This window comes from Rhinolophus ferrumequinum, chromosome 13, assembly GCF_004115265.2.
Source record: "Rhinolophus ferrumequinum isolate MPI-CBG mRhiFer1 chromosome 13, mRhiFer1_v1.p, whole genome shotgun sequence".
In the NCBI taxonomy this organism is placed as follows: Eukaryota; Metazoa; Chordata; class Mammalia; order Chiroptera; family Rhinolophidae; genus Rhinolophus; species Rhinolophus ferrumequinum.
In genome coordinates this window covers 4,763,681-4,789,304 of record NC_046296.1, presented here as the reverse complement: position 1 = coordinate 4,789,304, position 25,624 = coordinate 4,763,681, and the positions used below count along the sequence as shown (strand labels likewise).

Below are 25,624 nucleotides of genomic sequence, written 5' to 3'. Positions count from 1 at the left end.
ATTTAGTTCTTGCTTGGTCCTACAGCCCACTGCATTAAAGTTATGTCTAAAACAAAACTTTGTATCTAATAGTTCTCTAAACCATAGCCTATTTCTACCAACTCACAATGAATTTACACTGACAGTTATAACCAGATTTTGGGAAATTTTACAAAAATGAAGATACAACAAAATCATCACTACATTAATTTCTATTTCAAACCTTTCTTGCTGGCTCGTAGTAATCGCACTTTCTTTATAGGACACAATTCTGTCCATCAAATGTGTTTACAGTTCAGTCAATGTCGCACTCATCCTCTATTAGAAAAGCAGCATCTAACACTGGCACCCCATTGTCTATCCATTCAGGTATCGAAATTCTTCCATGTTCAAAAGTGATTTAAGGTAATAAAAGATGTGATTATGTGCTAAGGAAAACATGAGCTGTTTTTGCCTATTATTCCAGTATTATGCAAAAATCATCCCGATGCACCAATATTAAAATTCCCTTCACCCCACCTCCACTACTTAAACTTTCCAACCACTCACCAAGACAAATGAGCTCCGAGAAGGAAATAAACAGGTATGAAAATATGTACATGACTTCTTGCCCTTTCTCCTACGGGGTCCAGATTGTTTTTTTAGAGTCATGCACATTTTCTATGGAGAATTGAGGGAAGACACAAAAACACAAGGGAAATGAAAAAAATCATGAAGATAAAGTTGCAATCAGGTGAGTTGAATAAGCACTGTAGTATTGACACTGCATGTAATTAGAAACAAAGTTTCAACCCATATGAAATATGGACCCTCAGAGTATCTGAGTATATGACAAATGTGCTAACGCAGAGTTTGGACAAACTGAGACTCAGTCACTCCCATGGAAGACCCCAGTGAGCGGCAGAACTGGAACAATGGAGACACAGCCCTCCACTCACAGCAGAATCACGAGAAGAACCTAACCCCAGGAGGCAGGCTCGTATACTAAGAAGACAACACAAAATGAAGAACAAAAACAAACTTGACCTGTAATAACTTAGGACGATGTTTTCCAACTGTGTTCCATGGCACTCCTCAGGCTTCTTGAGGCCATGGGTGGATCACAACAGCTTCTCATAAACTATGTACTCTACACCTCAAATTTCAATGTAAAATTATTTGAAGAAAAGGAATATGGCAAAAATGTGAGCACTACTAACTTATACCATATGCAAGTGCAGGATTTGCAAGGCAGAGGTTTCAGTACAATAATCTCAGACCTCACACTAATGCACAGGCTTCTTCTCATTAAGGACTTTCCTGCCCCTCAGCGCCCGGGGCCCTGTAACCATGCGTACATTAACTCAGGTTTCATGGCACACGCACAGACACCAGAGAATTCTAACCAAAGCCAAATAATCACCCCACACACTAAGAAGTGGTAGTTGCTTTTTAAAATGCTCAAACTGAAAACAAGAAAGGTAACCATAGAAGACAATATCCTGTGTCATCCTTTAAACAGCTAATACAATGTCGAAAATTTTAAGCAGAATAAAATCTCGTTAAAACACTGCTTAGAAGAAGAGATTAACAAGATTGTGACTAGAGTGTGCAAGAAAGCAGCACTGTGATTTAACCAAAGAGTCCCATGTTATGACACAGTAGCTACCGGGCACTTATTTTATGTATTAAGGTATATGCGCAGACTGATCCATTTCCACACGGGCCAGTTCACCTACAACAAGCTTAATTAAATGACAAAGAGCAGACCCAAGTAGGAGTCAGAAAATGTGGACCCGGTGTCCTGCTGGTCTTGGGCAAATCAGGTAACCTTATGAGCCCTGCCTTCACACACATAAAATGAAGGAAATAGGCCATGTAATCATGATATCTTAACTCGCTTCAGTTATTTAAAAACAGATGATTAAGCCTGATTTCCAAGTAAAATGAAATCCGTTAAGGTGAATTTTAAAACCTGTAACTGCCACAGTTGCTTTTTCTATTGCATTATTTCTCTAGTTGCATTCAGCGCCAGCAGAAAGAGCAAGTGTAAAGAAAACAGCTGTAAGAAAAACATTTTCGAAGCAAATCAAGTCCCACTCAGGAAGAGCCCTCTTGACCCGCATTTTCCTACTGTCCATGGATCATCCCATTCCCTCCAAAGCCAGACTAACATCCCCAGATCCAAATTCTAGCCCTAGCACAAGGACAGGACTGGAATGTCTGCATGTGACAATGCACAGCTGACTATGGAATGATCCTTCTTATACTGAAAATGCCATCGTTCCTTTTTAAGGTGACACACACAGCTCAAGGCTGTGCTCATTGGTTTTATATAATGAATGGACAGTGGCGCGGTCTTGAGAACACAGCACAAGGAATCAGTGAGATGCTCTAGGGATGGGCCTTCAACTGAATCCCCCCAGGTTTAAAAAACCCTTAATCTATAAAGTCCATTTGGCTTTCTGGAAGCCAAATGAACTTATTTTAAAATGTACTTTTGACCTTTTGGAATTTATTTTTTAATATTTACTGACGTTTACAGAATAAAAATAACAGCAATTACTTCTCATATATACGCCTCTGCAATGTACCAGGCGTTGTGCTAGCTTGCACAAATTATTTCCAGTTCTCACATAACCATAGCAGGTAGATATCAGCCTTCCTTTACAAATGAAGAGATGAAGTGCAGGATGACTGCATAACTCTTCCCAAAGTTACACAAGATGACAGAGACACTCAATTCCTGAGTTCTGATGTGAACCCAGGTGTCTCCAGGGCCCAAGCACAGCCCACCCACTGCTCTGCTGCTTCCCACTGAGTCTGGGCTGCTGCACCTGCTATGCAAAGGAACTGAGCAGTACTAAATCTGCTGAATAAATTAATGGAAAGCGTCAGAGTTAGTGGAACTTAGGATTAAAAAAAACTTGAAGTTGACTAAAACAAATAGTTTTAGTCAATTAGCACTAGAATTGTTTCACTAGCACCCCATTATACAATTTGACCATTCTTTCATAAAATGATTACAATCTATTATACATAAAATTATGATTTTTAATATTTTTACTTTCAATTTTTATAAATCTAGCAATCACTCATACAGTAACATACCATTTCAAACTATAAGTCACTTAAGTTATGGCTCATGTCAAAAATTCCAGATGACATATAAATTTAGGTAGTTACGATGAATGGCCAACATCGATTTACAACACATCAATTCCAAACCAACAGATGAACCATACTATAATAACTAAAAAATATATATTAATACTGCAAATTGTTCTTCCTCTTTGCCCTCATTCCTACACGTTACCTTGATCATCTTTTTCCCCCTTAGCGTGTGATATAGTTTACTCATTAACTTTTAACATGTGATATAGTTTATCATGTATTAAGCATATTGTTCAGTGCCTGCTTCCCCCCAGTAGAATGTAAACTCCAAGTGACAGGGAAGAGATCTGTTTTGTTCGCTGATATTTCCCAACGACATGAAGCATTGCCTACCCCACAACAGGTGCACAAATATTTGTCGAATGGGTAACTTGCTGAATCAGCTCCCTCCCATCAGTGCTTCCTGCTGCCTACTTGAGTCATCGCCCCTAATTCCTGGTAGCTGAGGTTCCAAGAACACTAACGTACTACTTTCAATAGGACATCAAATCCTAGGCCACCTGAATTATCAATGTGAAGTTAGAGAGTATGGTACTGTTGTTTAAGAAATTAATTACTTTTCACTCTTAAGGTAAAAGGCAAAAGTATCTGTAAGAGAACTAAAACGTATTCCAATTTTTAAAATTTTTTAATTAAAAAATTAAACTTACCTTTCCACAATCCATTCTGGCCGAATTACTTTTTCCCCTTTTAATTCTTTAATTTTGGCAGTAGGAAGATTTGTGGCAATAATGTGTGTGGTTTTGGATCTGGAATAATACACATGGTACTGGCCTCCATGCAACATCATTAGCTTCCGCAATTCCTCAGCAGAAGGATCTGTAAAATCAATTAATAAATTATAGTAAGAACTTTATATATAAGAAAGCAGAGTCCTAGCTGAATAATCCCCTAAACAGGCCATTTGACATTATCACTGGTTCACTTCCTCCTGGGCTGTGTTGCCAGTAAATGAAGTCGGGAGGTAAATCACAAGGTGACAAAGCTATTTTGCCTCAGCACACCCTTTCCTCTGGCTGCGAGAGACAGCCAACCAACACAAAACATCTACTGCTAAGAGGGGCCCAGAAGAGCAAATCGGGACATCAAGTAATGAATCAAATACGCATAATGGAGCAAATATTTTTAAATTTTGACTACATTTAGCAACATGATATTGGTACCTTATGTTTTTAAAAATTCACAACTATAAAGTCATTTATGGATCAGTTTACAGAGACTCTAATCCTACAGCTCCTTTAGAATACAGCAGGTCCTCAAATAAGGTCATTTCTTTATTAAGTTGATGAGATGCCCTAGGAAATTAATTCTTGTTTGTATTAATCAGCCTGTGGTAAAATTGGTTTTGTTATATGTCATTTTGCTGAAAGTCACAGAACCTATCGATGACATTAAGTGAGGACTTACTTTAACACAGTCGTTGTCAGATAAACTGCTCATACTTACTATGAGCAGACTTACTGTAAGATTTTAACAACAGACTTCACTCCTATGAAATAATTTTAAATTTTAAGAAAATCTAAGAAAAGCTAAAATAATCTTATTCAGTTTCCTAATATGAATTTGCATCAAAGCCAAAAAACAAAGTTCACCAATACAGAAAAAAACACTGCAGACCAAGAAACATAGTTTTCTTAATTTTGTTTCAAAATACTGTATTCTTTTTTTTTTATAATTTTTATTTTTTGTATCAGTTTTGATTATATCTTTTAAGGAATTTCTTTTTTTTTTTTTTTTTAAGATTTTATTGGGGAAGGGGAACAGGACTTTATTGGGGAACAGTGTGTACTTCCAGGACTTTTTCCAAGTCAAGTTGTTGTCCTTCAGTCTTAGTTGTGTCGGGCGCAGCTCAGCTCCAGGTCCAGTTGCCGTTGCTAGTTGCAGGGGGCACAGCCCACCATCCCTTGCGGGAGTTGAACCGGCAACCTTGTGGTTGAGAGGATGCACTCCAACCAACTGAGCCATCCGGGAGCTCAGTGGCAGCTCAGCTCAAGGTGCCGTGTTCAATCTTAGTTGCAGGGGGCACAGCCCACCATCCCTTGAGGGAGTTGAGGAGTCGAACCTGCATCCTTGTGGTTGAGAGCCCACTGGCCCATGTGGGAATCGAACCGGCAGCCTTCGGAGTTAGGAGCATGGAGCTCTAACCGCCTGAGCCACCGGGCCGGCCCCAAAATACTTTATTCTTAATAAAACCAAAGAAAAATAGCTTAAAACAAGAATCAATGTATTTTATACTTTCCCATAAAAAGAAATTTTTGACTCACTAGTTTGACTGGCTTTCACTATTATCACATTAAGCTAATTATTTTCAACAGAGTTTCTATTTCTTTCACCTATTATCCTAATGAAAGCTCTAAATCACACCACCCCTGGCAACAGCTGTACCCCCGGTGGAGGTGGGGTGTCACAGGAGGCTTATATATCTACTTTGTTATTCAAGCAACATATTTTCCTCAAGCCCAAGCAACACAGGTCCAAGTATTTAAATGACCACTTTTATAATAATAACTACCTAATTAGGTGAGTTTTGGTATTTAGAAAAAGGAAAAAACTAACAAAGCACATACAGAAATGCAAGCCACATATGTAACTGAAAGCTTTCTAGTAACCTCATTAAAAGCAGCAAAACATGCAACTAGTTTTAATACTGTTTTTACTTAACCCAATAGATCCAAAATATTATTTCAACATGTAATCAAATACAAAACATTGGGATATTTCACATTCTTTCTTTTCATACTAACTCTCCAGGAATATAACTGTATTTTACATTTACATCTTAATTTAGACTAGCCACGTTTCAAGTGCACACATGTGGCTAGTGGCTACCAAACTGGACAGAGCACCAGAAAGAGAAATGAAAACAACTTTTGAGTGAAATTAATTCAGATTCTTAATGGAAGGTTTTTAGGGCTTGGGGATCACAAAATCTAAACCAGAGCATCACAGTGACTTAATGTAAAATGGTGGAAATTAAGCTAGCCAGTCAGGAAACTATAGTTTACTTCTTCCTTTCCCTAAGACTAAAGAACCTGGCTTACCTTAAATAAGTTAAATAAGTTAATCTACAACTTTCCTTAACCAATTGCAATTGCATTAAATGAAATGGAAAGTAGCAGGCTTCCAGGAACACAGTACCTTTGCATATACACACTCATGAAGCACTCTGCCTTCTACTAGGTGCTCTTTGCAAATCTAATGACTATAGAAATTTGGAACTGGAAAACCTGGAGAGTTCCTTGTCCTTTTACGGGATGAAGTTAAGGGGCCTCCTTGAAGTTCAATTTTGAAACTTCTTACATTTCTTCAGTTTGAAGTGGACCATGAAAACCAATCTATTAAAAGGTGAGATCACATAAACTATGGTGACAGACTGACATGGGTTTAATCTTGACTTTAACATCCTTTAGCTGTGTGACTTTGGACAAGTACTGAACTCCTTTAAGCTTTCTCCTCTTCCTTTACAAATAAACAAATACGGCCATAACGACAAAGTTTGGCACATAGGAAGCACTCAATATAAAAACTGTTATTATGAAGCATGATGAACATGAGAACTCCTTTCAAGCAATGTCTAAAGCTTGAGACTACTGCCCTAGACCCTACGAAAAATGGTGCAAGACAATACATATGCTGACACATGGTTGGTGGCCCTGTCAAACCAAACAGAATGAACAACAGTGCACTATGGACAGAGGCCAGGAACCACTCCGTCAGCCCAAACAGCCGGGCATACATTTAGGGAAATTCTATCCTCCAAATCTTTACAGTTAGTGTTACACTAGAGAATGTCAGAAATAAAAGAACATTTAGAGATCTAATAACCATTTCATTTCCCACATTGGTATAAACGAGATTAATCCAGTTAAACCAACTGGACCAATTCAAGTAGTTAGTAAATAAAATTCACATTCCCCAACCTCATTACACATCTTCACCGTGCGTATTAAGTTCATTAGAGTATTCAAAAAACAACTGAATCACCAACAAATATCATCACCACTGATTATTACTGACATTTTGGTGAAGAACCTTTAAGTAAAACAGTGTCTCTGAGGCTTGGCAGCTCCCAAAAAGACTTTATCAGAAAAAAAAAAAAAATTGGTTCTCAAAAAAGATTTTTAAAGGGACATGTGCCAACTGAATTACTTCCTTAAAGTTCTACTACATTTTTAAACAAGCAAATTATTATATATTAGTGCACTTAATAAAGTTTCTTATAAATAACATGAAGTTTAGGCAGATTAATGTATAGAAAAACAAATCCAAGATTGGAGAGATTAAGGTAATTTTCCAAAGTCACACACAGCTAGTGGGAGAGCCACAACTCAGGTCCAGGTTTGTGTCTCCAAAAACTCAGACTTGATTAAGCTCCACACAACGCAAGCCTGGACAGAGGATCTGCTTTCCAGCTGCAGGTTAACACTGAAAAGTCACTGACATCTCAGCAACTGACTTGTCATGAGGAAACAGTCTCAGTTTCCTCATGGACAAAATGAGAGGCTAGACTATATTGAAGATCCCTTACAAAGCTACTGTACAACTATATGCACTAAAACCATTATCGCCAGCAAACAAAATTTGAAAACTATTTCACAAGTTTATGAGGGAAAGCAAAGCAAGTCACATCACACCCAATTTTACAGATAAAAACCCTAAAGCAGAAAAATGTAAATGAGGAAAAACCAATACACACATACAGAAATTAGCAAGACACTGGAAAAGGCAGGTTAACAACTCACATATCTTGATTATTTAATAGACTACAATGTCTTATACACAGAACAGACACAAAATTTAAGAAGTTTAAAAGTCATAGAACAGAAAGTACTTACAACAAATATTTTCTCTATTCTGGCCAATAAAAAACGTGATTTAAGGGAAAACAGTGAACAGGAAGTCCAAAGTCCTGAGTCTAGTCTGGCTCTTCCATAATCAGCCAGCTGACATTAAGAAGTTTTCTAGTATCTTTGTGTTTTAGTGTGACAGAGGCCAAATGGGATGATTGAGCACATGACCTCTAAGGTTCCTTTTAGATCTAAACTATTATAAATCTATTTAGTTTCTAGACAAATTCTATGTTTTACCACTGCTCATATTCCATTTTAAGTAGGTTCCATTACATCAAATACTATCACAGAAAACAAAATCAGTATTACAAAACCAACTCTACAACCCATCAAAAAGTCAGCAAGAGTGCTCTGACAACCTGGTTAAAGTAAACCATCTTTAATGACGTGTGTATTATCATAGCCCCAGCTCAATTGAGTTCATCCTCTATAACGGAAGTTCTATGTCTGACAGTACTAGACACTAACAATATTTATGAGAAGGCAAAGATTTAAGGGGTATTCACTTCTATTATTCCCTCAACAAGCAATATTATCCACATTATCATTTGCATATATGCACGCACTATTTATTTGTGTATCTGTAGGTATGTATCATCATGCATCCCTAACGGCCTACACCAACTTCCAGAAAGTCTATTAAAACACCAGTACAGAAGATCTAGGACATTTGAAGAGAAGGTGTAACTATTGTTTATATTTGTGGCTTCACAACTGAGTCTAGGCAGTGGTGGTCTGAAACACGAGCAAGATGCTGAGAAAATCTCCTCTATGACAAAGCAATTTGGCAACCATTTTTACTAGCAATAATCCTAAATATTTGATCTAGAAATTTAAGATTAGTTATCAGTTTCCCTAAGCCATTATATTTAACAAAATATGTTTTTAAAGAGATACACAATACTTGGCATATCCTGTTATAAAGTTAAGTGCTTTCAATACATGTTTACTAAATAACATAATAAAGGTAAACTTTACACATGACAATAAAACTTTAAAATATTATTTTTTTATTTCCTGTAGGCACTAGACACTCACGTGTGTCCACTCATGTCAATCTTATTTTTAAAAAAATCCACCTCTTTATAGAGCAAAATAACAAACTGTCAATTTTATAACCATGGCAGGTAAAGAGAAGCGAGAAAAGAAAATTAACCTTCACTTTGCGCCTATTCCAGTCGGGTACTTTCCATACTTGATCTCACTTAATCCTCACCAGCAGTGATTCCTTTATGGAATTCAACAGTCCAATCTCAGAACCACGAGTTCTCTGTGAGATTATTAATGCATTTCAATACTATGCTTATGAAACAGACAAACAAAACCAAGCACTTTGGGGGATCACTCGGATAACCATGTCATAACTAAGCACGGCCCCATGACTGCAGTGCCAGGTTTTGTTATGAAGGTGCTGGTGCCCTTGCATGCACTGCTTTAAACGACACGGACTCCTCTGGCCAATACACACAATGGTATATTATTCAGCCTTAAAAAGGAAGCAACTCTAATACATGTTACAAGGTTCTGGATGAAGTTTGAACACATTACGCTAAGTAGAATACGCTAGTGACAGACACACACTGTACGACTCTGCAAACACTGTATGATACCTGGAGTAGTCGAATTCATAGAAACAGAAAGTAGAATGGTGGGGGAGGGGCGGGCGGGAGAACTAGGGTGCTACTTAGTGGGTATACTGTTTCCGTTTTGCAACATGGAAAGGCTCTGGGGACCAGCTGTAAAACAAGGTGAATATAGCTAACACTGCTGAACTATAAACTTAAAAATGGTTAAAGTGGTATTTTATGTTATGTGTAATTTATAATTAAAAACTTTTTAAAAAACCACATTTGGACAGCCATTCCAAACACAAAAGAATACGCAATGTACTAGTTAGTACCACATATGCACTGTAAGCAGCAATTTTGTTTCAGCAAAACAGTATCACTCACATGTTAATATTAACTTGAATTTTAGCCACATTTAATTTTCAATTCTGCAAAACCCATAATTTGTGAGCGCTTGATAAAACATTCTTATTACTACTACCATTTTAGAGATGCTTGTGGAAATTAAATAGGTTAAAACCTCAGCTGTAAGAAAAGATGGGATTAGCTAATAAATACAAAAGACCTGGAATTAAAGTCTTGACTTCTGATCCCATGCTTATTCTCCAATTTATTACCTCTCAATTAATTTTTTAAAAAATCCATATTCTGCACTTCATAAAAAAGTTTTTAGGCAAAAGATCAATAAAAATAAAGGGAGCCACTTGCAGAATAAAAATTTCTATATTAATCCTACAATCAGCACACACTCAATCAACTTTTCTAACTTTTTAAAACTTTGATACTCTAACTGGAGAACTAGAATTTGCTACATGAAAACTTACTAGAATATTTCAACAGAAATGAAATGATGAGGGTTTCTCATTACATCCTTTGAAGCCAAAATTCTTAGCTCCTTCAGTACCCTGCATGGTTTTATAAAGCAGACCAACTTCCAATAAAAGAGGACTATAATACAGCAACGTTTTCAAGTCTGAACAAATTTAAAAACAGGTTCTATAACTATCTTACATCTTGAGCAGACATATACTCTCCTTTTTTTGCTATGTACACTTATAATGTGCATCCTTTCTTGACAAAACACAAGATCCAGCAAAGAACAACTGATCGACAAGAAAATGCTTTTCATTTAAAACTGTATTTCACACTGAAAGGGTGGTACAATTTAAGAAACTTACAAATATCTTAGAAAACTTTGCAAACCTGTAACAATATACCTTCTAAGGACAGTGGTGGTAACTCAGCCAATAAAACACCACAGGAGTGCTGACTGACTGAAGAGAAGGGGCTCTGTCTCCCCTACGTAGGGCGAGGAGGGTGTCTGACGCTGACTGTGCGCTCGGCTGTCTGCACAGTATTGCAATTCAGGACTTGATGATGAAGAACACAGGTGGCTACATTTCTTGGGCAACAGAATGGGGAAAGTTGTTAACTTATGCAAGAGAGAAAGTTAATTTTGGTCAAAAAATACCTTAATGAGAAAAATCTAACTCAAAATTAAGGTTGCCCATTTTATTTTAAAACAACTGTACCATTTTAGGATGTAGGGGAACTGGTACAATGGCAACATGGGAAAAAGAAGTCTCAAATGCCTGAGCTAAACAAATGTCTGTTCCTTTGTTTAAAATTTAGCCCTACGAGGCTCTTTTCCCTCAAAACAGCTATGTCGGATGATGCCCAATGTGGAGGGCAGAACAAGGTGGGACAGTTCTACTCTACTTCATGTAGGTCAGACTATGCACCTCAAGAATTTATTCCATTTATGATTCAATGTATGCAAGGCCCTGACCAATGTCATTAGAGAAGTACAGTAAAAATCAACCAGGAAGAATCCTCTACAGACCTCAAGCCAAGTCATACTGGCTAATAAGCATTTACTGATGTTCAGTCATGTACAAAACACCAAAGGAAACAAATTAAGAAACTGCATTGCCTTAATGAAGAAGACAGATGGAGACATTTAAACAAGGGATTTTTAATTTTTTAAAATAGCAGAACCCTTATTTCAAGTGAACCCCCAAAATACCAAGCAAATAAAAGTAGTACTGTATAAGACAATTTTATTATGAAAGTTCAACTTATAACTTGCTAATAACCATTCTGCATTTCAGCATAGTACTGAGAAAATTCTGATTCACACACTTTAGATCTATTAACATTTCCAACTATTTAAAAGATTCCAAAGTCTGCGTAAAAACTATTAACCTGACAGCAAAAGGTAAATAACATATTTGAGTATTTGTTTATCTGTTTTCAGTATACTTAAAAATACTGTCATTTTAAGACGGAAACTGTTAAGGCATTTTGGAACTCAAGTTGATAACCAATTCAAAACAACCAGCAGCTTTAACCAGGCACCTAATAGCATTCATTACTTAATGATATCTGGAGAGACAGGAACCTTATTTATTCATGAGTGTATCCTTAGTACCCATATTTTCAAGTATCCCACTTAGAATTTAGTAAGGATTCCACAAATGATTTTTAACACAAATGAATAATATGATACATCAGAAAAAAGGTTTATGGGCACATAGAGCTGACAAACATTCGAGTGGGCTGAACCTGAAACTAAGCAGGATTTTTACATTAAGATAAACTGAGGAAAGATGAACAAAGCTTTAGGGGACTGGGGAAAGGTGTGGCCATAGGGTTCAAAGCACACTTTCAAAAAACTAGGAATAATCTAGTTTTGGAGGGTTGTGGGGTGAATTAGCATGAAGATCAGACTGAGAGGACATGACAGAGTTTGGATCTATGCTGGGGAGTCCAGAGAAAGAACTAGGACCAGTGGATAGAAATTACATAGAGGCATGCTAGCTCACTAAAACAATCACACCTGTTTGAACTGGCTTGCCTCCCAAAAGGTATAGCACCACTGGAGTCATTTCAAGAGGCTAAGTGTGGTCTATCTACTTACCGACGACACCAAAGAAGGATACTCACAGAACAATGATTCAAGTCCCCCGCAACCCCAAGTTTCTGAGCCTGTGATCTATAACAAGGGTCAGCCAAACCCGGCCCACCTGTCCTTGTAAATGGAACTCTGCCACTCTCATCACTCACATGTTGCCTTGGGATGCTTTGGGGCGACAAGAGCAGACCTGAATAGCTGCAACAGAGAGTGCACGGCCCACAAAGCTCTGGACTTTTACAGAAAGTATGCCAACACCGACCTAAAATACAGCCAAAGATGACCACTTTAGGAGACCCAACGCGAAACATACTATTTGATTTAAGTATTTCTCTTAGCTACCATTTCAGATCTCGCTAAGAGAGGACAGGGCAGGTTATGCTGCAGTAACATACTCATTTGACCTCAAAATCTCAGCGACCAACAGCAAAGGTTTATTTTGGAGTACGTCTAGCCCACGCTCCAAAATGTCCATGGATCTGTGGTTCCATGTCATCTTTACTCCAGGGTCCAGGCTGATGGAGCAACCTCTATCTGAAGCACAAACTGGCTCTTAAAGCTTCATCTCCAAAGTGATACAGTATATCATTTCTGCTCATATTTTGTGAACAGGCTAACCCTGACTTCAGCAAGTAGGGAAGTATAATCCTCTCCCAGGAGGGCAAGCGGATTTTGGTGGGGGGAAAAAATACAATCCACCATACAATGTATTCAGAAAAATTTACATCAGTAATTTGTTTTCCTTATTTCTGCAACCTATCTGATCAGTAGCGTATTTCTATTCCAATGTCTTCAGCCTAAAAGCAAAAATGACTCTAATGTCATTTCATGTTTTTTAAGGCAAATATTAATCCTCAGAATTATTTAAAGTTTATTCTCTATTCTAATAAAAGATGCCTAGAAAAAAAAAATTGGAAAATAGTAGAAAATACATCACTCAGATCTATGCCCAAAGAAAGGAAATACGGGGATATATTTACTTCTAGCATTGTTTTCTGTGCTTTTCTTTTTTAAGTTGGGTGATCCCCTACTTTGCATTTTACATCCTTTCCTCATTTCCCAGTAAGTTTTATTATTACAAATTATACATAGTTTGCTTTTAAGTCACCATGTAAATGGTACAATTTATAACTAAATTTCCATTCTTACACAATGCTTTGCTTTTAAATAAAACAATGTGATGAGGTTATCTTTTACATAAATTGTATACTAGGGGACCAATTAGGCTTATTGCCTTAGAATGGACTCAGAGTAATTACTGAAAGTGGCAGCATATCAAAGGCTGTTCATATATTTCATATATTGACACTTTCCAAAGGAAGTCTACCATTATACTACTACTCTCACTCCAACAACGAATGGAGCAGTTATTTCATTATCCATGCCTGTACTGGGTATAATCATGTAATAATTTTTAAAAATAAATAAACTTTGCAAAAAACCCGTCTGGATTCGTTATGCATTTCTCTATTAATGAAGTGGAACCTACTTCCATGTTTGCTTCCCAGGTCTATTTCCTGAAACATATTGTTTCTGAAATCTGCCTTCTAATCAGTTGGGATCTTAGTGTTTTATTTCCTATTATTTTGTTATATAAGCTTTTTCCAGTCATCCAATTTGTTGTAACAAATTATATTAAATAATCCTCCCATTTCCCTCTCTGATCGATGGAAAACTCTTCTATAACTTAAAATATTTAATGTAGTGCTAAAGTGCTAGGCTGTTCTAAGTGTTTTAGAAATATTAACTCATTTAATTTATAACAAATACATATATACACAGATGAGATCTAATTTACATATCAAATTTATGTACATAGCCTAAGCTACTTTAAACCACATATCTGTCTATTTTTATACCAGTTACACAAAGTTTTAAGTGCGTATAACCTTCTATAATAGGTTTTGAGATGTCAGAGCTAGTTCTTCTGCCTTTCTTCTTTTTTTTTTTTCATCACTGTTTTAGCTAGTCCCACCAGCTTTTTAAGGTAGACTATTGGGGAAAAAATAAAATGGAAACCAGACAATTTTCTATAGCAGGTTGGCTAGTGACAAATGGCACTAACAAGGATGAAAATGCTGGGTTTGAAGAACCATCACTACTGCAATAAAAGGATTTCTAACATTGTTAAAAACTTGTACTCAGTAGACTTTCTTACATAAAATAATGGGTGTTCCTTACATAGTGAAGGCACTCTAGGACACTAAGTACCTTCTAAGTCAAGTTTAAAATTATATTCCACGATACTCCTACTGTGAATCGCACAGAACATTCTGTATGTAATGAAATTTCAGGATTAACTAAAACAAACCACAGTAAGTAATGGACAACTAACCATGGTGAGAGTAAAAGGCACATGTCAAGCACATGCCCTTATGTAACACCAAAGAGCCACGTGAAGGCCACTCCCACATCTCCAGGCGCACCTTATAAAGAGTTTTGCTCATCTGGTTAAAACAAATTCTATAAATAATTTTTACACCTCGTACAAAGCTTTCCTTGAGAGAATTCTATTGAGAGAACATTCATTTTGTCACCATTTCATTCTGCATAGCCAAAGAATTTGATTAAATGCTGGTTGTGTTACATACATGGCAGAAAGAATTAAGACAAATGGCAGCTTATACCTTCTTTGGTCCTACAGTAGTAATAGCCTTCATTATTTCATTTGAGTCTCACAATCCTATGAATTAGAAAAGATAATTTAGCATAGCTACTGATAAGGAAATAGAGGAAAATTAGGTGACTTGTCCATAATCACACAGCTATTATGCAGACCCTTTTGTCTTCGACTCCCATCCACTACTCTTCCTCCAGTAGCCCTACTTCCTCTCTTGACTCCTTTCCTCCCTAACTGCCTCACTTACCACATTCAACTAAAAGCCACAACAAAACAAAAATGGAAGAAGTTTCAAAAGCCCAGAGAACACATTTTGGAGTACCTAACAGATGCAAATACCTATCAGACACTGGCAAAATTACAGTGGGTTGTGTGTATTAATACAGCAAGTCTGTCCCATGTTGGAGGTTAAATTCCTACAGCCTCGATTTATAAGATCAGAGTCTCACAGGAAATGGAAGAAGACATGCATATATCCACAGAAAATAATTCTCAGAAGGCATCCCTTTTAAAAAAACTAGATTCATCAGCATTAAATGGACTCTTTTCCTAAATCACAAGCTCAGAAAACACTAACATGAGGTTAAGTTTTCAAACACATCCCCATCACCTGGAATGTTAAGTCTGTTACACTTGCGTGGTCCCTTGTCCATTATGCAAATCATACCCAAGCATCTGCCTATCCACCTGCTTCTTCACCAACATTGGCAGTACCAAAGTCACTGGGCCTGGTCTTCTATCCACATGTTAAAAAAAGTAGAAAATAACCAGAATACCTCTTTCCGTATCACCTGTCCTGATCCCACTCCACAGAAGAGAGTAATTCCAGTTTACTAGACTGAAGCACTAGCTCACCTTGGGAGTTTCTACCCACATAAACATGCCCAAGGCCTACCTCCCAGAGATTACAATTCAGTAAGCCTAAAATACAGCTCATTTCTTAATTAAAAACTATAAATTCAAGAAGACTGAGTTGAATTAGCATATGAGTGACAATACTCATGCTAATATTTTTATTTAAAATACTTTAACATTCCAATGTACGAGGGTCTACTCTTTCAAATGAATGAAAACCCTGTTACACATTCACTCACTTGAATAACATTTATTGAGCATCCTACAAAGTAAGTGCCAGGTAGAGTTCTAGGACCCTGGGATACAGCAATGACAAGACTCAGATCTGTGCTCCACAGAACTTCAACTTCACTGAGCAGACAGAACATAAGTCAGATAAATAATACCATTTCAGGTACAAATAAATTCTATGAAGAGAAATCTAGATAGGGGTTAGAAAGCAACTGCAAGGCAAGGTATACCTATTTTAGATAAGAGGTCAGGGAGAGTCTTTTGGAGGAGGCAATATATGAGCAGAGATCTGAATGATGAAGACTTAGAGAAGGCAGAAGAAACAGAAAATTTAAGATCTTATGGCGACATCTCTGATCCATGTTTGGCTAGGGGCTACTAAATAAAATGGACTTTCTGATTCCAAAAAAACAAAATACCTAAGACCTGACAATACAAGACGAAACTCGGGTGTCAAAACAAATGTTTCTAGCAATAATGCTATGACATTCTAAAACTATGGAATAGCTAAAACAGGGAAGGAGACAAAAATCTAATTTAATCTGGGTCTTAATGAATGAATGTAATTCCAGTTCACAGAAATGATGGAAGGAGCTTTTCATCAGAGGCAAAAGTACAAACAGAAACACTGAAACGAGAAAGTACAAAGACAAACCTAAAATATGAGAGAAGCCTATTGATCAAATTAATAAATGTAAATGTAAAAATGTAGGTTAGAATTAGGACAAGAATGTCTTTACTCATTTTCAGCTAGAAAACACCTATCTAAAACACCAGCTAACAAAGTCAATTCCTCTATGAAGAAGGATACACTCTAACTCTCAAAGGCAATTACTGCTCTTTTGTGTTGTCCCCCACGTCCCTCTGGTCATGTCTAACTCCCAGAGGTTATTTGTCACAAAAATCAACATTCTCCATTAATGTTGCCATCTCCGTTCAAACACAACTCCTAACACACAAGCAGCATACAAAATGTATTTGTTCAATCAACTAGAGTAAAATAGGATGGAAAGTCCATAGATTGGAAAACTCAACATAGTAAAGATGTCAATTCTCCGTAAATTGATCTACAGGTTAATGTAATTCCTATCACAATCCCAGCAATTATTTATTTTGTAGACACAGACTAGTTTATTCTAAAATTTATATGGAAAGGCACAGGTCCTAGAATACCTAAAACAATCTTGACAAAGAAGAATAAAATGGAAATAATCACTCCTCCCCAACATCAAAGCTTACTATGTAGACACAGTAGTCAAGATATGGTGGTGAAGAGACAGACATGAATTGATGGACTAGAACAGAGAACGCAGAAACAGACCCACCCAAACATGCCCAACTGATTTTTGACAAAAGTGCAAAAGTAATCCAATGGAGGAAAAAATGCTTTTTCAACAAATGATGCTACAGCAGCAACTGGATATTCACAGGCCACACATACACTCACAAAATTACTCAAAATGGATCATGAACTTAAATGTAAAACGTGAAGCTATAAAATTTTTAGGGAAAAAAAAATCTTTGAGACCTAGTGCTAAGCAGACTTTTGACTTAAAAATACAATCTGTAAAAGGAAAGACTGATAAATTGGACCTCATCAAAATTAAAAATTTTGCTCTGCAAAAAACTGTGTGAAGAGGTTAAAAAACAAACTACAGACTGGGAGAAAATATTTGCAAACCACTCATTTGACAAAGGAGTACTATCTAGAATACATAAAGAACTCTCAAAACTCAACAGTAAAAGCACCAAACAATCCCATTGGAAAACAGGCAAAAGACATGTACAGACATTGCACTGAAGAGGACATACAGATGGCAAATAAACACATGAAAGGATGTTCAACATCATTAACCAACAGGCAAATGCAAATCAAAACTGCAATGAGACACCATTACACATCTGTTAGATTCCCTAAATTAATTAAAACACAGAACAAAAATGCTGGTGAGGATGTGTAGAGATTGTTCTACAAAATAAAACCACAATGAGATATCACCACACACCTACTAAAATATTTAAAATAAATACACTAAATACTGAAAAGGATGCTGAGAACCTGGATCACTAATAACTTGCTAGTGGGAATATAAGAGAGTACAGCCACTTGAGAAACACTTTGGCATTTTCTTAAAAATATTAAACATGTAACCAGCAATTGCACTCTTATTCACACAAATGTTCATAGCCAACACCAGGAAATAACCCAGCTGCTCTTCAGTGGGTGAATGGTTAACAATCTGTGGAACATCCATACAATGGAATACAACTCAGCAATAAAAAGGAAAAAATTACTGATACACACAATTTGAATGACTCTCCAGAGCATTATGTTGAGTAACAAAAGCCAATCCCAAAGGTTATCTTGAAATAAAAAAAGTATAGAAAAGAAGCCCAGATCAGTAGTTGCCGGGGGTTAGAGGGGCTGAAAGAAGGGAAGTAGGTGTGGCTATAAAAGGGTAGCATGAAGGCTCCTTGTGGTGTGAAACTCTGTATTTTGACTGTATCAATATCAATTTTCTAATTGATATTGTTCTATGGTTTATAAGATGTTACCATTGAGAGAAATTGGGGCAAAGGGTTCATGAGCTCTCTGTATTATTTCTTATAATTACATGTGATTCTACAATTATCTCAAAAAAATTTTTTTGATTAAAAAATAAAAAAATCGATGGAAGGCAAAGAAGTTAACCTTAACAAGGAAAAGACGCTGTTGGGGGTAAAAAAGAGAAGAAAGAATGGGTTGACAGAGGCCGAGTATCCAAAAGGCAGGGGCATCTTATCTGTAAGCTCAAGCTCAATACTAACTGGGTTAGAAGAGATGAGGGCTGTCAAAGAAGTTCTGAGGGCAGAACTGGGAGCTTTAAAAGAATCAAGAAAACTTGGAATAGTAGTTAGTCTGTGGGGAACATGGTTAAGAATTAACAAAACAGCCTTCACTACTTGCTTTATAGCATGTAAAGCACTTTTCTTCACTTGCTAATTCATTACACAGATGTTGATTCTGTTTTATCTATAAAGCTGTTTGACCTAAAACAGAAAATTTTTCTAAAAGCATTGTCACCAAAATTTGCATGTCCCTATGCAATTCTACATAATGGAACTTTACCTGTAGAATTGTAATATAACCCTAACAATAACAAGAGTTAAGAATCAGTATTATTATCCTTATCCTAAAGCAAGGGATAGGGAAAACAATGGGTCCAAACAAAATGGGTTCAAAGAGAAAATGTCTTATGGTCACACAAAGCTTAGTGACAAAAGTAGAATCAGATTTCCAGATTCTCAACCATAGCAGTGATTACTGCAACACTCATTTTTTCTCCCTCCCACAAATAATCTCTTTTTCTTCCTCTTATGTGAATAAGGGTACCCTGTGAATTGTGGATTGCCATAACTAGCTAATGTAACAAGCAATGTTTATTTTTGTTAATATTTTAAATATTTTATAATGTATCTCGGGAAAGTGTGTGGAGCTTAAATGTTCCAGGTTACCTAAGTAGACAAGTCACATGTGAAACTTTCCAAAGTTGCACCTGCAATTCATTTTAAGATAACATTCTTAGGCTAAATGCATTGTCAGTGATGCCTGATAAAACTTAACTAGGCCAATGTATCAGTTAATTAAAACTTAACTTTAATTCAACAAGTATTTCCTGATTGGTTACACCCAGTCACTAAAGAGGCACTGAGAATACAGCAGTAATGAAAATACAAAATGTAGCTCTTGCTCCCATCTAATAACAGGCAACTATACTAAGATCATATAAATGCTAAGATGCGGATAAATACAAGGAGCCACAGCCTCACAGGAGCATGAGATGTCAGCTACACCAGTAGGAAGACAGACAATCAAGGGAAAGCGTTGTATAAACAGAGACCATAAAGATAAACAGGCATCAGCCAGTTGAGAAGTGGAGAGGGGAAAAAATGTAACAGATTGACACAAACATTAATATATGCAGTCATTCACTTCAAAAATACACTAAAATGATCTTAAGAGGAGATCCTAAACAGAATGAAGAGAAACTTAGGCAGTAAAATTTGACAGCCAACACACAAGTGGTAATTGACTTTACAGATCAGAGAAAGATCTAAGCTGGCTTTGTGGAAGCCCAGAAGAGGCTGCTTGGTACCAGTGAAACCAAGAAAAACTTATGAAATAGTCAGCAGGCACTTCCAAAGGTGGGCATGGAAAGGTCATAAAACAACAAGTTCCTGGTTGAAATTCTGTGTAAGAGACAGAATTCCAGATGTCCTCTCCCACTGACGAAGAAAGATTATCCTGTCCCTTCCAGATACCGGACTCAATGACAACAGGCATAGCAGAGGGGAGAAGTGATATAGGGGATAAAAAAAAAATAGGAAGATTAAATGGAATTCTACTTTCTAGACTGTGAGAATTCTGGCCCTTTCCTTCTCCACTGGCAACCAAAGTGCTGGCAGCTAGATTTACACCCATCTTTAAGCAAGATTCTGGGAATTCTGACACACATACCACCCGCTTCCTCCATCAGCCCCGAAGGGCCTATAGGTAATTACAGTGGGAGATTCACCAATGAGGTGGCCTTACCAGATACCCCATATTGAAGCTCACAGTTTATAATCCCCACGTGTGTGATAGCTTCCAATCAGTTATGTAAGCAAGACCGCCACTAGTTTTCATTTTAGACTTCATTTCACTTTTAAAAACTACGTACTTTGATAAAAATTAAAGATAATGGCAGATTCAGGTGGGATGGAAGAAAAAGTGAAGGATTTTTATCATTTTTATGTACAAGATAAATAATTAAAAACAGAATTTAAAACAAATCACTCTCAATCTTAATACAAGTGCATGCCAGAAAAGGATACCTAAAAAGTAAAAAGTACTCAACCTGTATATCCATTAACATAGATGGCAACTCCACTAAAAATCGTAGATGAAGTTCCATCCTTCTGCAAAGCAGCATCTGATCGAAATTGTTCCTCCAATTTCTGGACCTTGGCAGCCATATACCCACCCTAGAATTAAAGAAAAGGTAAACTAATCACAAAAGTTGTATTTTCTTCTCCCTCTATAAAGAAACTTCTGTTTATAAATAAATAAACAGAAAAAAAGACGGACCTTATTCTGTGCTAGTGACCAAGGTATAATGATGACATAAGTTATAATTTTAAACATGAGCCATAGGGAAGGCAATAAAACAGGCAAGTCAAGGAAGACTTTTCCCTGTGTCAACTCAATTTTTAATAATTTTATCACATTCTTATGAGTTACTTTAAAAAGAGGGAAAAGTTAAATCAAGAATAGTAAGTGTAATGCCACAAAATATTATTCTTACCTATAAAATCAAGCAAATGTTACACCAAAGTTTAAACCAATTAAAATTTGACAAGTGGTCAATAAGATTATATTTTACATTCCCCTGTCTTCTGTATATAGGAAGCTTAAAATAACTTCAAGTAAAATAAAGCAGTGTGACAAACTATTAGTCCTCCATAAATGTAGATAAGAATATATAAACCATTCAGTGGCTAAATTCTGGATCTAATCAATCTGATAGTAATACTAATTTTCATTAGATAACATGAACCTCAAAAAGAATATAAAAACCCTATTATTTTTCCTACTACAGACCTATACATATCTATGAATTCAGCTACACTTTTCCTGAACACTGAAATAAGCTTAGTTGACTTGAATTATCAATTCTTTATTGATTTATCTTTATCAAAAAAATTATCAATTAAGTCTTTGAAATAAAGTTATAGGTAGGCAGAAGTGGTATTTATTTTTTTCAAAATGGAAATGACTTAATTGTTACTGATCATTTGATTACCACATGCTCACTGTCAAAAACATTTTTCCCCCCAGAAAATATAAAGAAGAAAATTTAAATTAGCTATGATCCCATTCATTAACATTTTGGGATTTTATTTTCAAAGTTTATTTCTTTGTCTCAGAGCATAGCCGTTTTACAAAAATAGAATCACATATATATGATTCATATGATATATATATTCCTTTATAACATAACACATTTTTAGTCAAGGCCATCTTACCAGGTTAAGAAATATAAAGCTAAATAATGGTTGCAGTGTTCCACTGCATAAAGAAAATTTATTTGACCAATCCCCAATTATTGGTTATCTATGTTTTCCTGTTTTTAACTTCAGTATTACTAGCAATGCTGCAATATAATTATCATACAATAAATGTTGTGCACTAGAATATTTCTTCAAGATAAAATCCTGCAAGTTTAGGAGTTAAAGTTTGATCTTTCAACACACTGTGAAAACTCAAAGAGTTGGTGTCTAAAGTGATTTACAAATTAGAAAATGCTTTACACCACATTATAAACTAAAAAAATGAAAAATACCTAGACTGTTCAATATAATTATTTTTATTCTTTTAAAACACACCCAGTTTTCCCAGCCATCATTTTCAGCTCGCCTCCTCCATCCACCCCGTCTCATGGTGGAGCTTCTGTATTAGGGGAAACAAACAAAAAAAAATGTCAATTTTATAACATAATGTGTCAATCAATAAAAATGAGAAATTAACATAAATTCAAATGTTGAATTCATAAAAGTTATAAGTATAATAGTGAGAAAACTTTTTCCAAAGCATATCATTCTCTTGATTCACAAGTCAAATTTATTCCTAAAAACACCCTCCTATAGATAAGTATCAAGTTTAAATCATAATTACTTTAAATTTTAACAGTAAAAACTTTTATGCATTCCTGAGCACCAATCTTAACACTCACTTACATAAAACATCACCAAATCAGACTAACATTGTTATATTACTTGTAAACAATTAATTACTGTTAACAGAACCTAAGAAAATATACTCCTTCATGAATTGATCTATATAATATGGCTCTCAAACTCTGTCCTTGCTATTACATACTGGACACTTAAGAGGGCACTCATAGTGTAATTCATCGACACAAAAATCTCTAATTGACTTCTAAAAGAAGTCAATTAAAACAATGCATCTAAGGGGACATCATGCAAAAGACTATCACTGATAATAAACTAATTAATTCTGGCATTTTCCTTAAGGCAACACTTGACCAACTGAGTTATAAAACCACCAACATGACCAATGACAGCTCATCTCAAGTGTCAGCTGCCTTAGTGGCTAGCAAGGCATAAAACAATTCGTAAGTCAAAGCCTAACCCAAATGGCTACATCATGAGACATGACTGCATTCTCCTTCACAAAATTAACATGGTCTCCATTTAGGCATTTTTCTTCTAGTAACTATATATAGGTTAATAATCAAATGGTTACCATATATCACTGGAGAAGCCTTATACATTATCCAAGTCAAATCAGCTTTGATATGGTTTATAAAAATTTGTTACTGAATACCTTAAAACATGACACTTTATCCACACACATCAGCAGATACTGTCTCAAATATTTCTATTCTTGGTATATTGTGAGATGTATAGTTTCTCCTTGCTGACATTTATATTAATTATGAATTTTTCTGTCTACTCTTAAAAGGTGCGTAAAACATATGTAGAGAGATGCTCAAAGAGTTAAATCCAACAGAGAGACAGGAGCATGAGCTCTAAGAACCGGAGGCAAAGTGATTAACCCTGATTAGGTGTTATGGGTGCTGAGGGAGAGAAGAGCTTTGTTTTTTTGAAGGCTGACAAGGTAGGGGCACGGCTCCCCAGTGTTCATCATGAGTCCCAGAACTGCCATCCTTGCTCTGCTAAATTCTTGTTTTCAAAAGAGGCTTTGTCCAGTCCCTCAAGACTTCTCCCTTACCTTAAAGGAGTCAGGGAAATGTGTTAACATAGTTCTTGACTTCATATAAACTGAACCCACACATCTGCTCTAACAAGTGAAGATTCTGGAAGTTCTGACCATTACAGGTTAACGCTGCATACTCACAAAAATTAAATTGAACAATTAATCTGTTAAATGAGGTAAATTAAAGAAAACATATTTTTAAAGTTTAATTCATTTTCCCAATCATTTAAGAGCCTCACTTAAGATCTACTAGGTATCTATTGCGAAAGGCCAGTAAGGAAATCCTTATCAATGGCTTAATGAGGGTAAGCAAGGATGAAACAAAGCTGTTAAAAATAAAAAAAACCAAAAAACTGATTTTAAAGGTTCTTTCCCCATTCCCAAGTAATAAAGCTATCCCAGACAAATGTTTAAAGGTTTGAAAAGTAAAAGAAATGAAGGAGTGAAAATAGTAATTTTATCATTTCCTCTAATTTGACCCATGTACAGCAAACTCCTGTTGGTCTAGGATTCAAATAAGACCAAGAAAAGGGGAAAAGGAAACAAGAAACATACTTCATTTTACACATTCGAATTCTACTTTTGGGAAAATCCCATAACAAATAGCAAACTAGATAATTTGGACCAACCTTCCTGCTGAGGAAGAGGAAAGCTACACAAAACATTGTTTTTAAAAAATTGCCTGAAGGCAAAGAAGGCCTTAGCAAACAATGAAAAATTACTGGGCCAAGATTTAGAAGATGACAAAGGACACCAGCCACCTCACCTTACCGCTTCTTCCCAAACTGGGACAGCTTCTCCTCTGAGGGTATTTGTCAATTGTAGAAGAGTGACTGAGAGGCTGGGCAATGTTGCTGAGAAGCACAGTGCTAAGGGAACAGAAGTTGGAGTTCAAGGGTTTTCCAAAGATATAAATCTGCACTCTTGGGCTGAGGACCCTAGTCGTGAGAGTAAACTGACAGTAGGAAGACCACACTTTGCAGAACATGTGTTTTGCCTTAGACTATTTCAGTCTTCGAAAGCAAACTGAGGTAATCCTGGACTGCCAGTGCCCAGAGTATCTGGAGGCACAAATGTAAATCCTCAGTCAGAATGACGACAACATCCTAAACTGTACATCCTTCCACAAACAATTTTGCAATTAGAATGTCTGGCATGCAAATAAAAATAACCAGGTACACAAAGAAGCAAGACCACATGAGTGAGAACCAACAGAAACAACAAAATAAACTCCACATAGTCAAATTAAAATAGACTTTAAACTATGCTTACTGTGTTCAAGGAGATAAAAGTATTGGAATATTGGTAAAGAACTATAAAATATATAAAGTAACTAAATGCTAAAAATAGAATTGAAAGATACAATACTAGCAATAGGTAAGAGTAATTTAACAGATAAGAGCAAATAAAGAACAGCTAAAAATAAGTCATTAAGAAAATATCCCGATAAAGCAGTGGCACAAAAGGATGAAGAACATGGGTGGGGAAAGAGATACAGAGGATACCTGAGAAGGTCTAACAAGTAAATTTGGGGGGGAAAGGGGAGAAAAGCAGTTATATTTGAAGAAATTATGACTAAAACTCATTAAAGACATCAAGCCACAAATTCAAAAAGCCCAATGAGTCCCTAGCCGAAAAAAATCGAAAGAAATCTTTATCTAGACAAATGAAAGTATGGAAAAATAAAGACAGAAA

The 25,624-nt window shown here is 36.2% G+C and overlaps 1 protein-coding gene across 5 annotated transcripts in view; it reads right to left on the bottom strand.

Moving 5' to 3' along the window:
* The window catches only part of REV1 (REV1 DNA directed polymerase), a 93,066-nt gene that overhangs the window by 44,773 nt on the left and 22,669 nt on the right, over nt 1-25,624 (bottom strand). For 4 of the 5 annotated variants that reach the window (XM_033124960.1, XM_033124959.1, XM_033124963.1 and 1 more), the window contains 3 exons: nt 22,576-22,639; nt 21,048-21,174; nt 3,783-3,951 (listed from right to left, as the gene is read on the bottom strand). In XM_033124960.1, the coding sequence (XP_032980851.1) occupies nt 3,783-3,951; nt 21,048-21,174; nt 22,576-22,629 (350 nt within the window). In that variant the 5' untranslated portion in view covers nt 22,630-22,639. Of the gene's footprint in view, nt 1-3,782; nt 3,952-21,047; nt 21,175-22,532; nt 22,640-25,624 lie in introns of those variants that run through there. The other variant, XM_033124961.1, reaches the window with a different exon arrangement.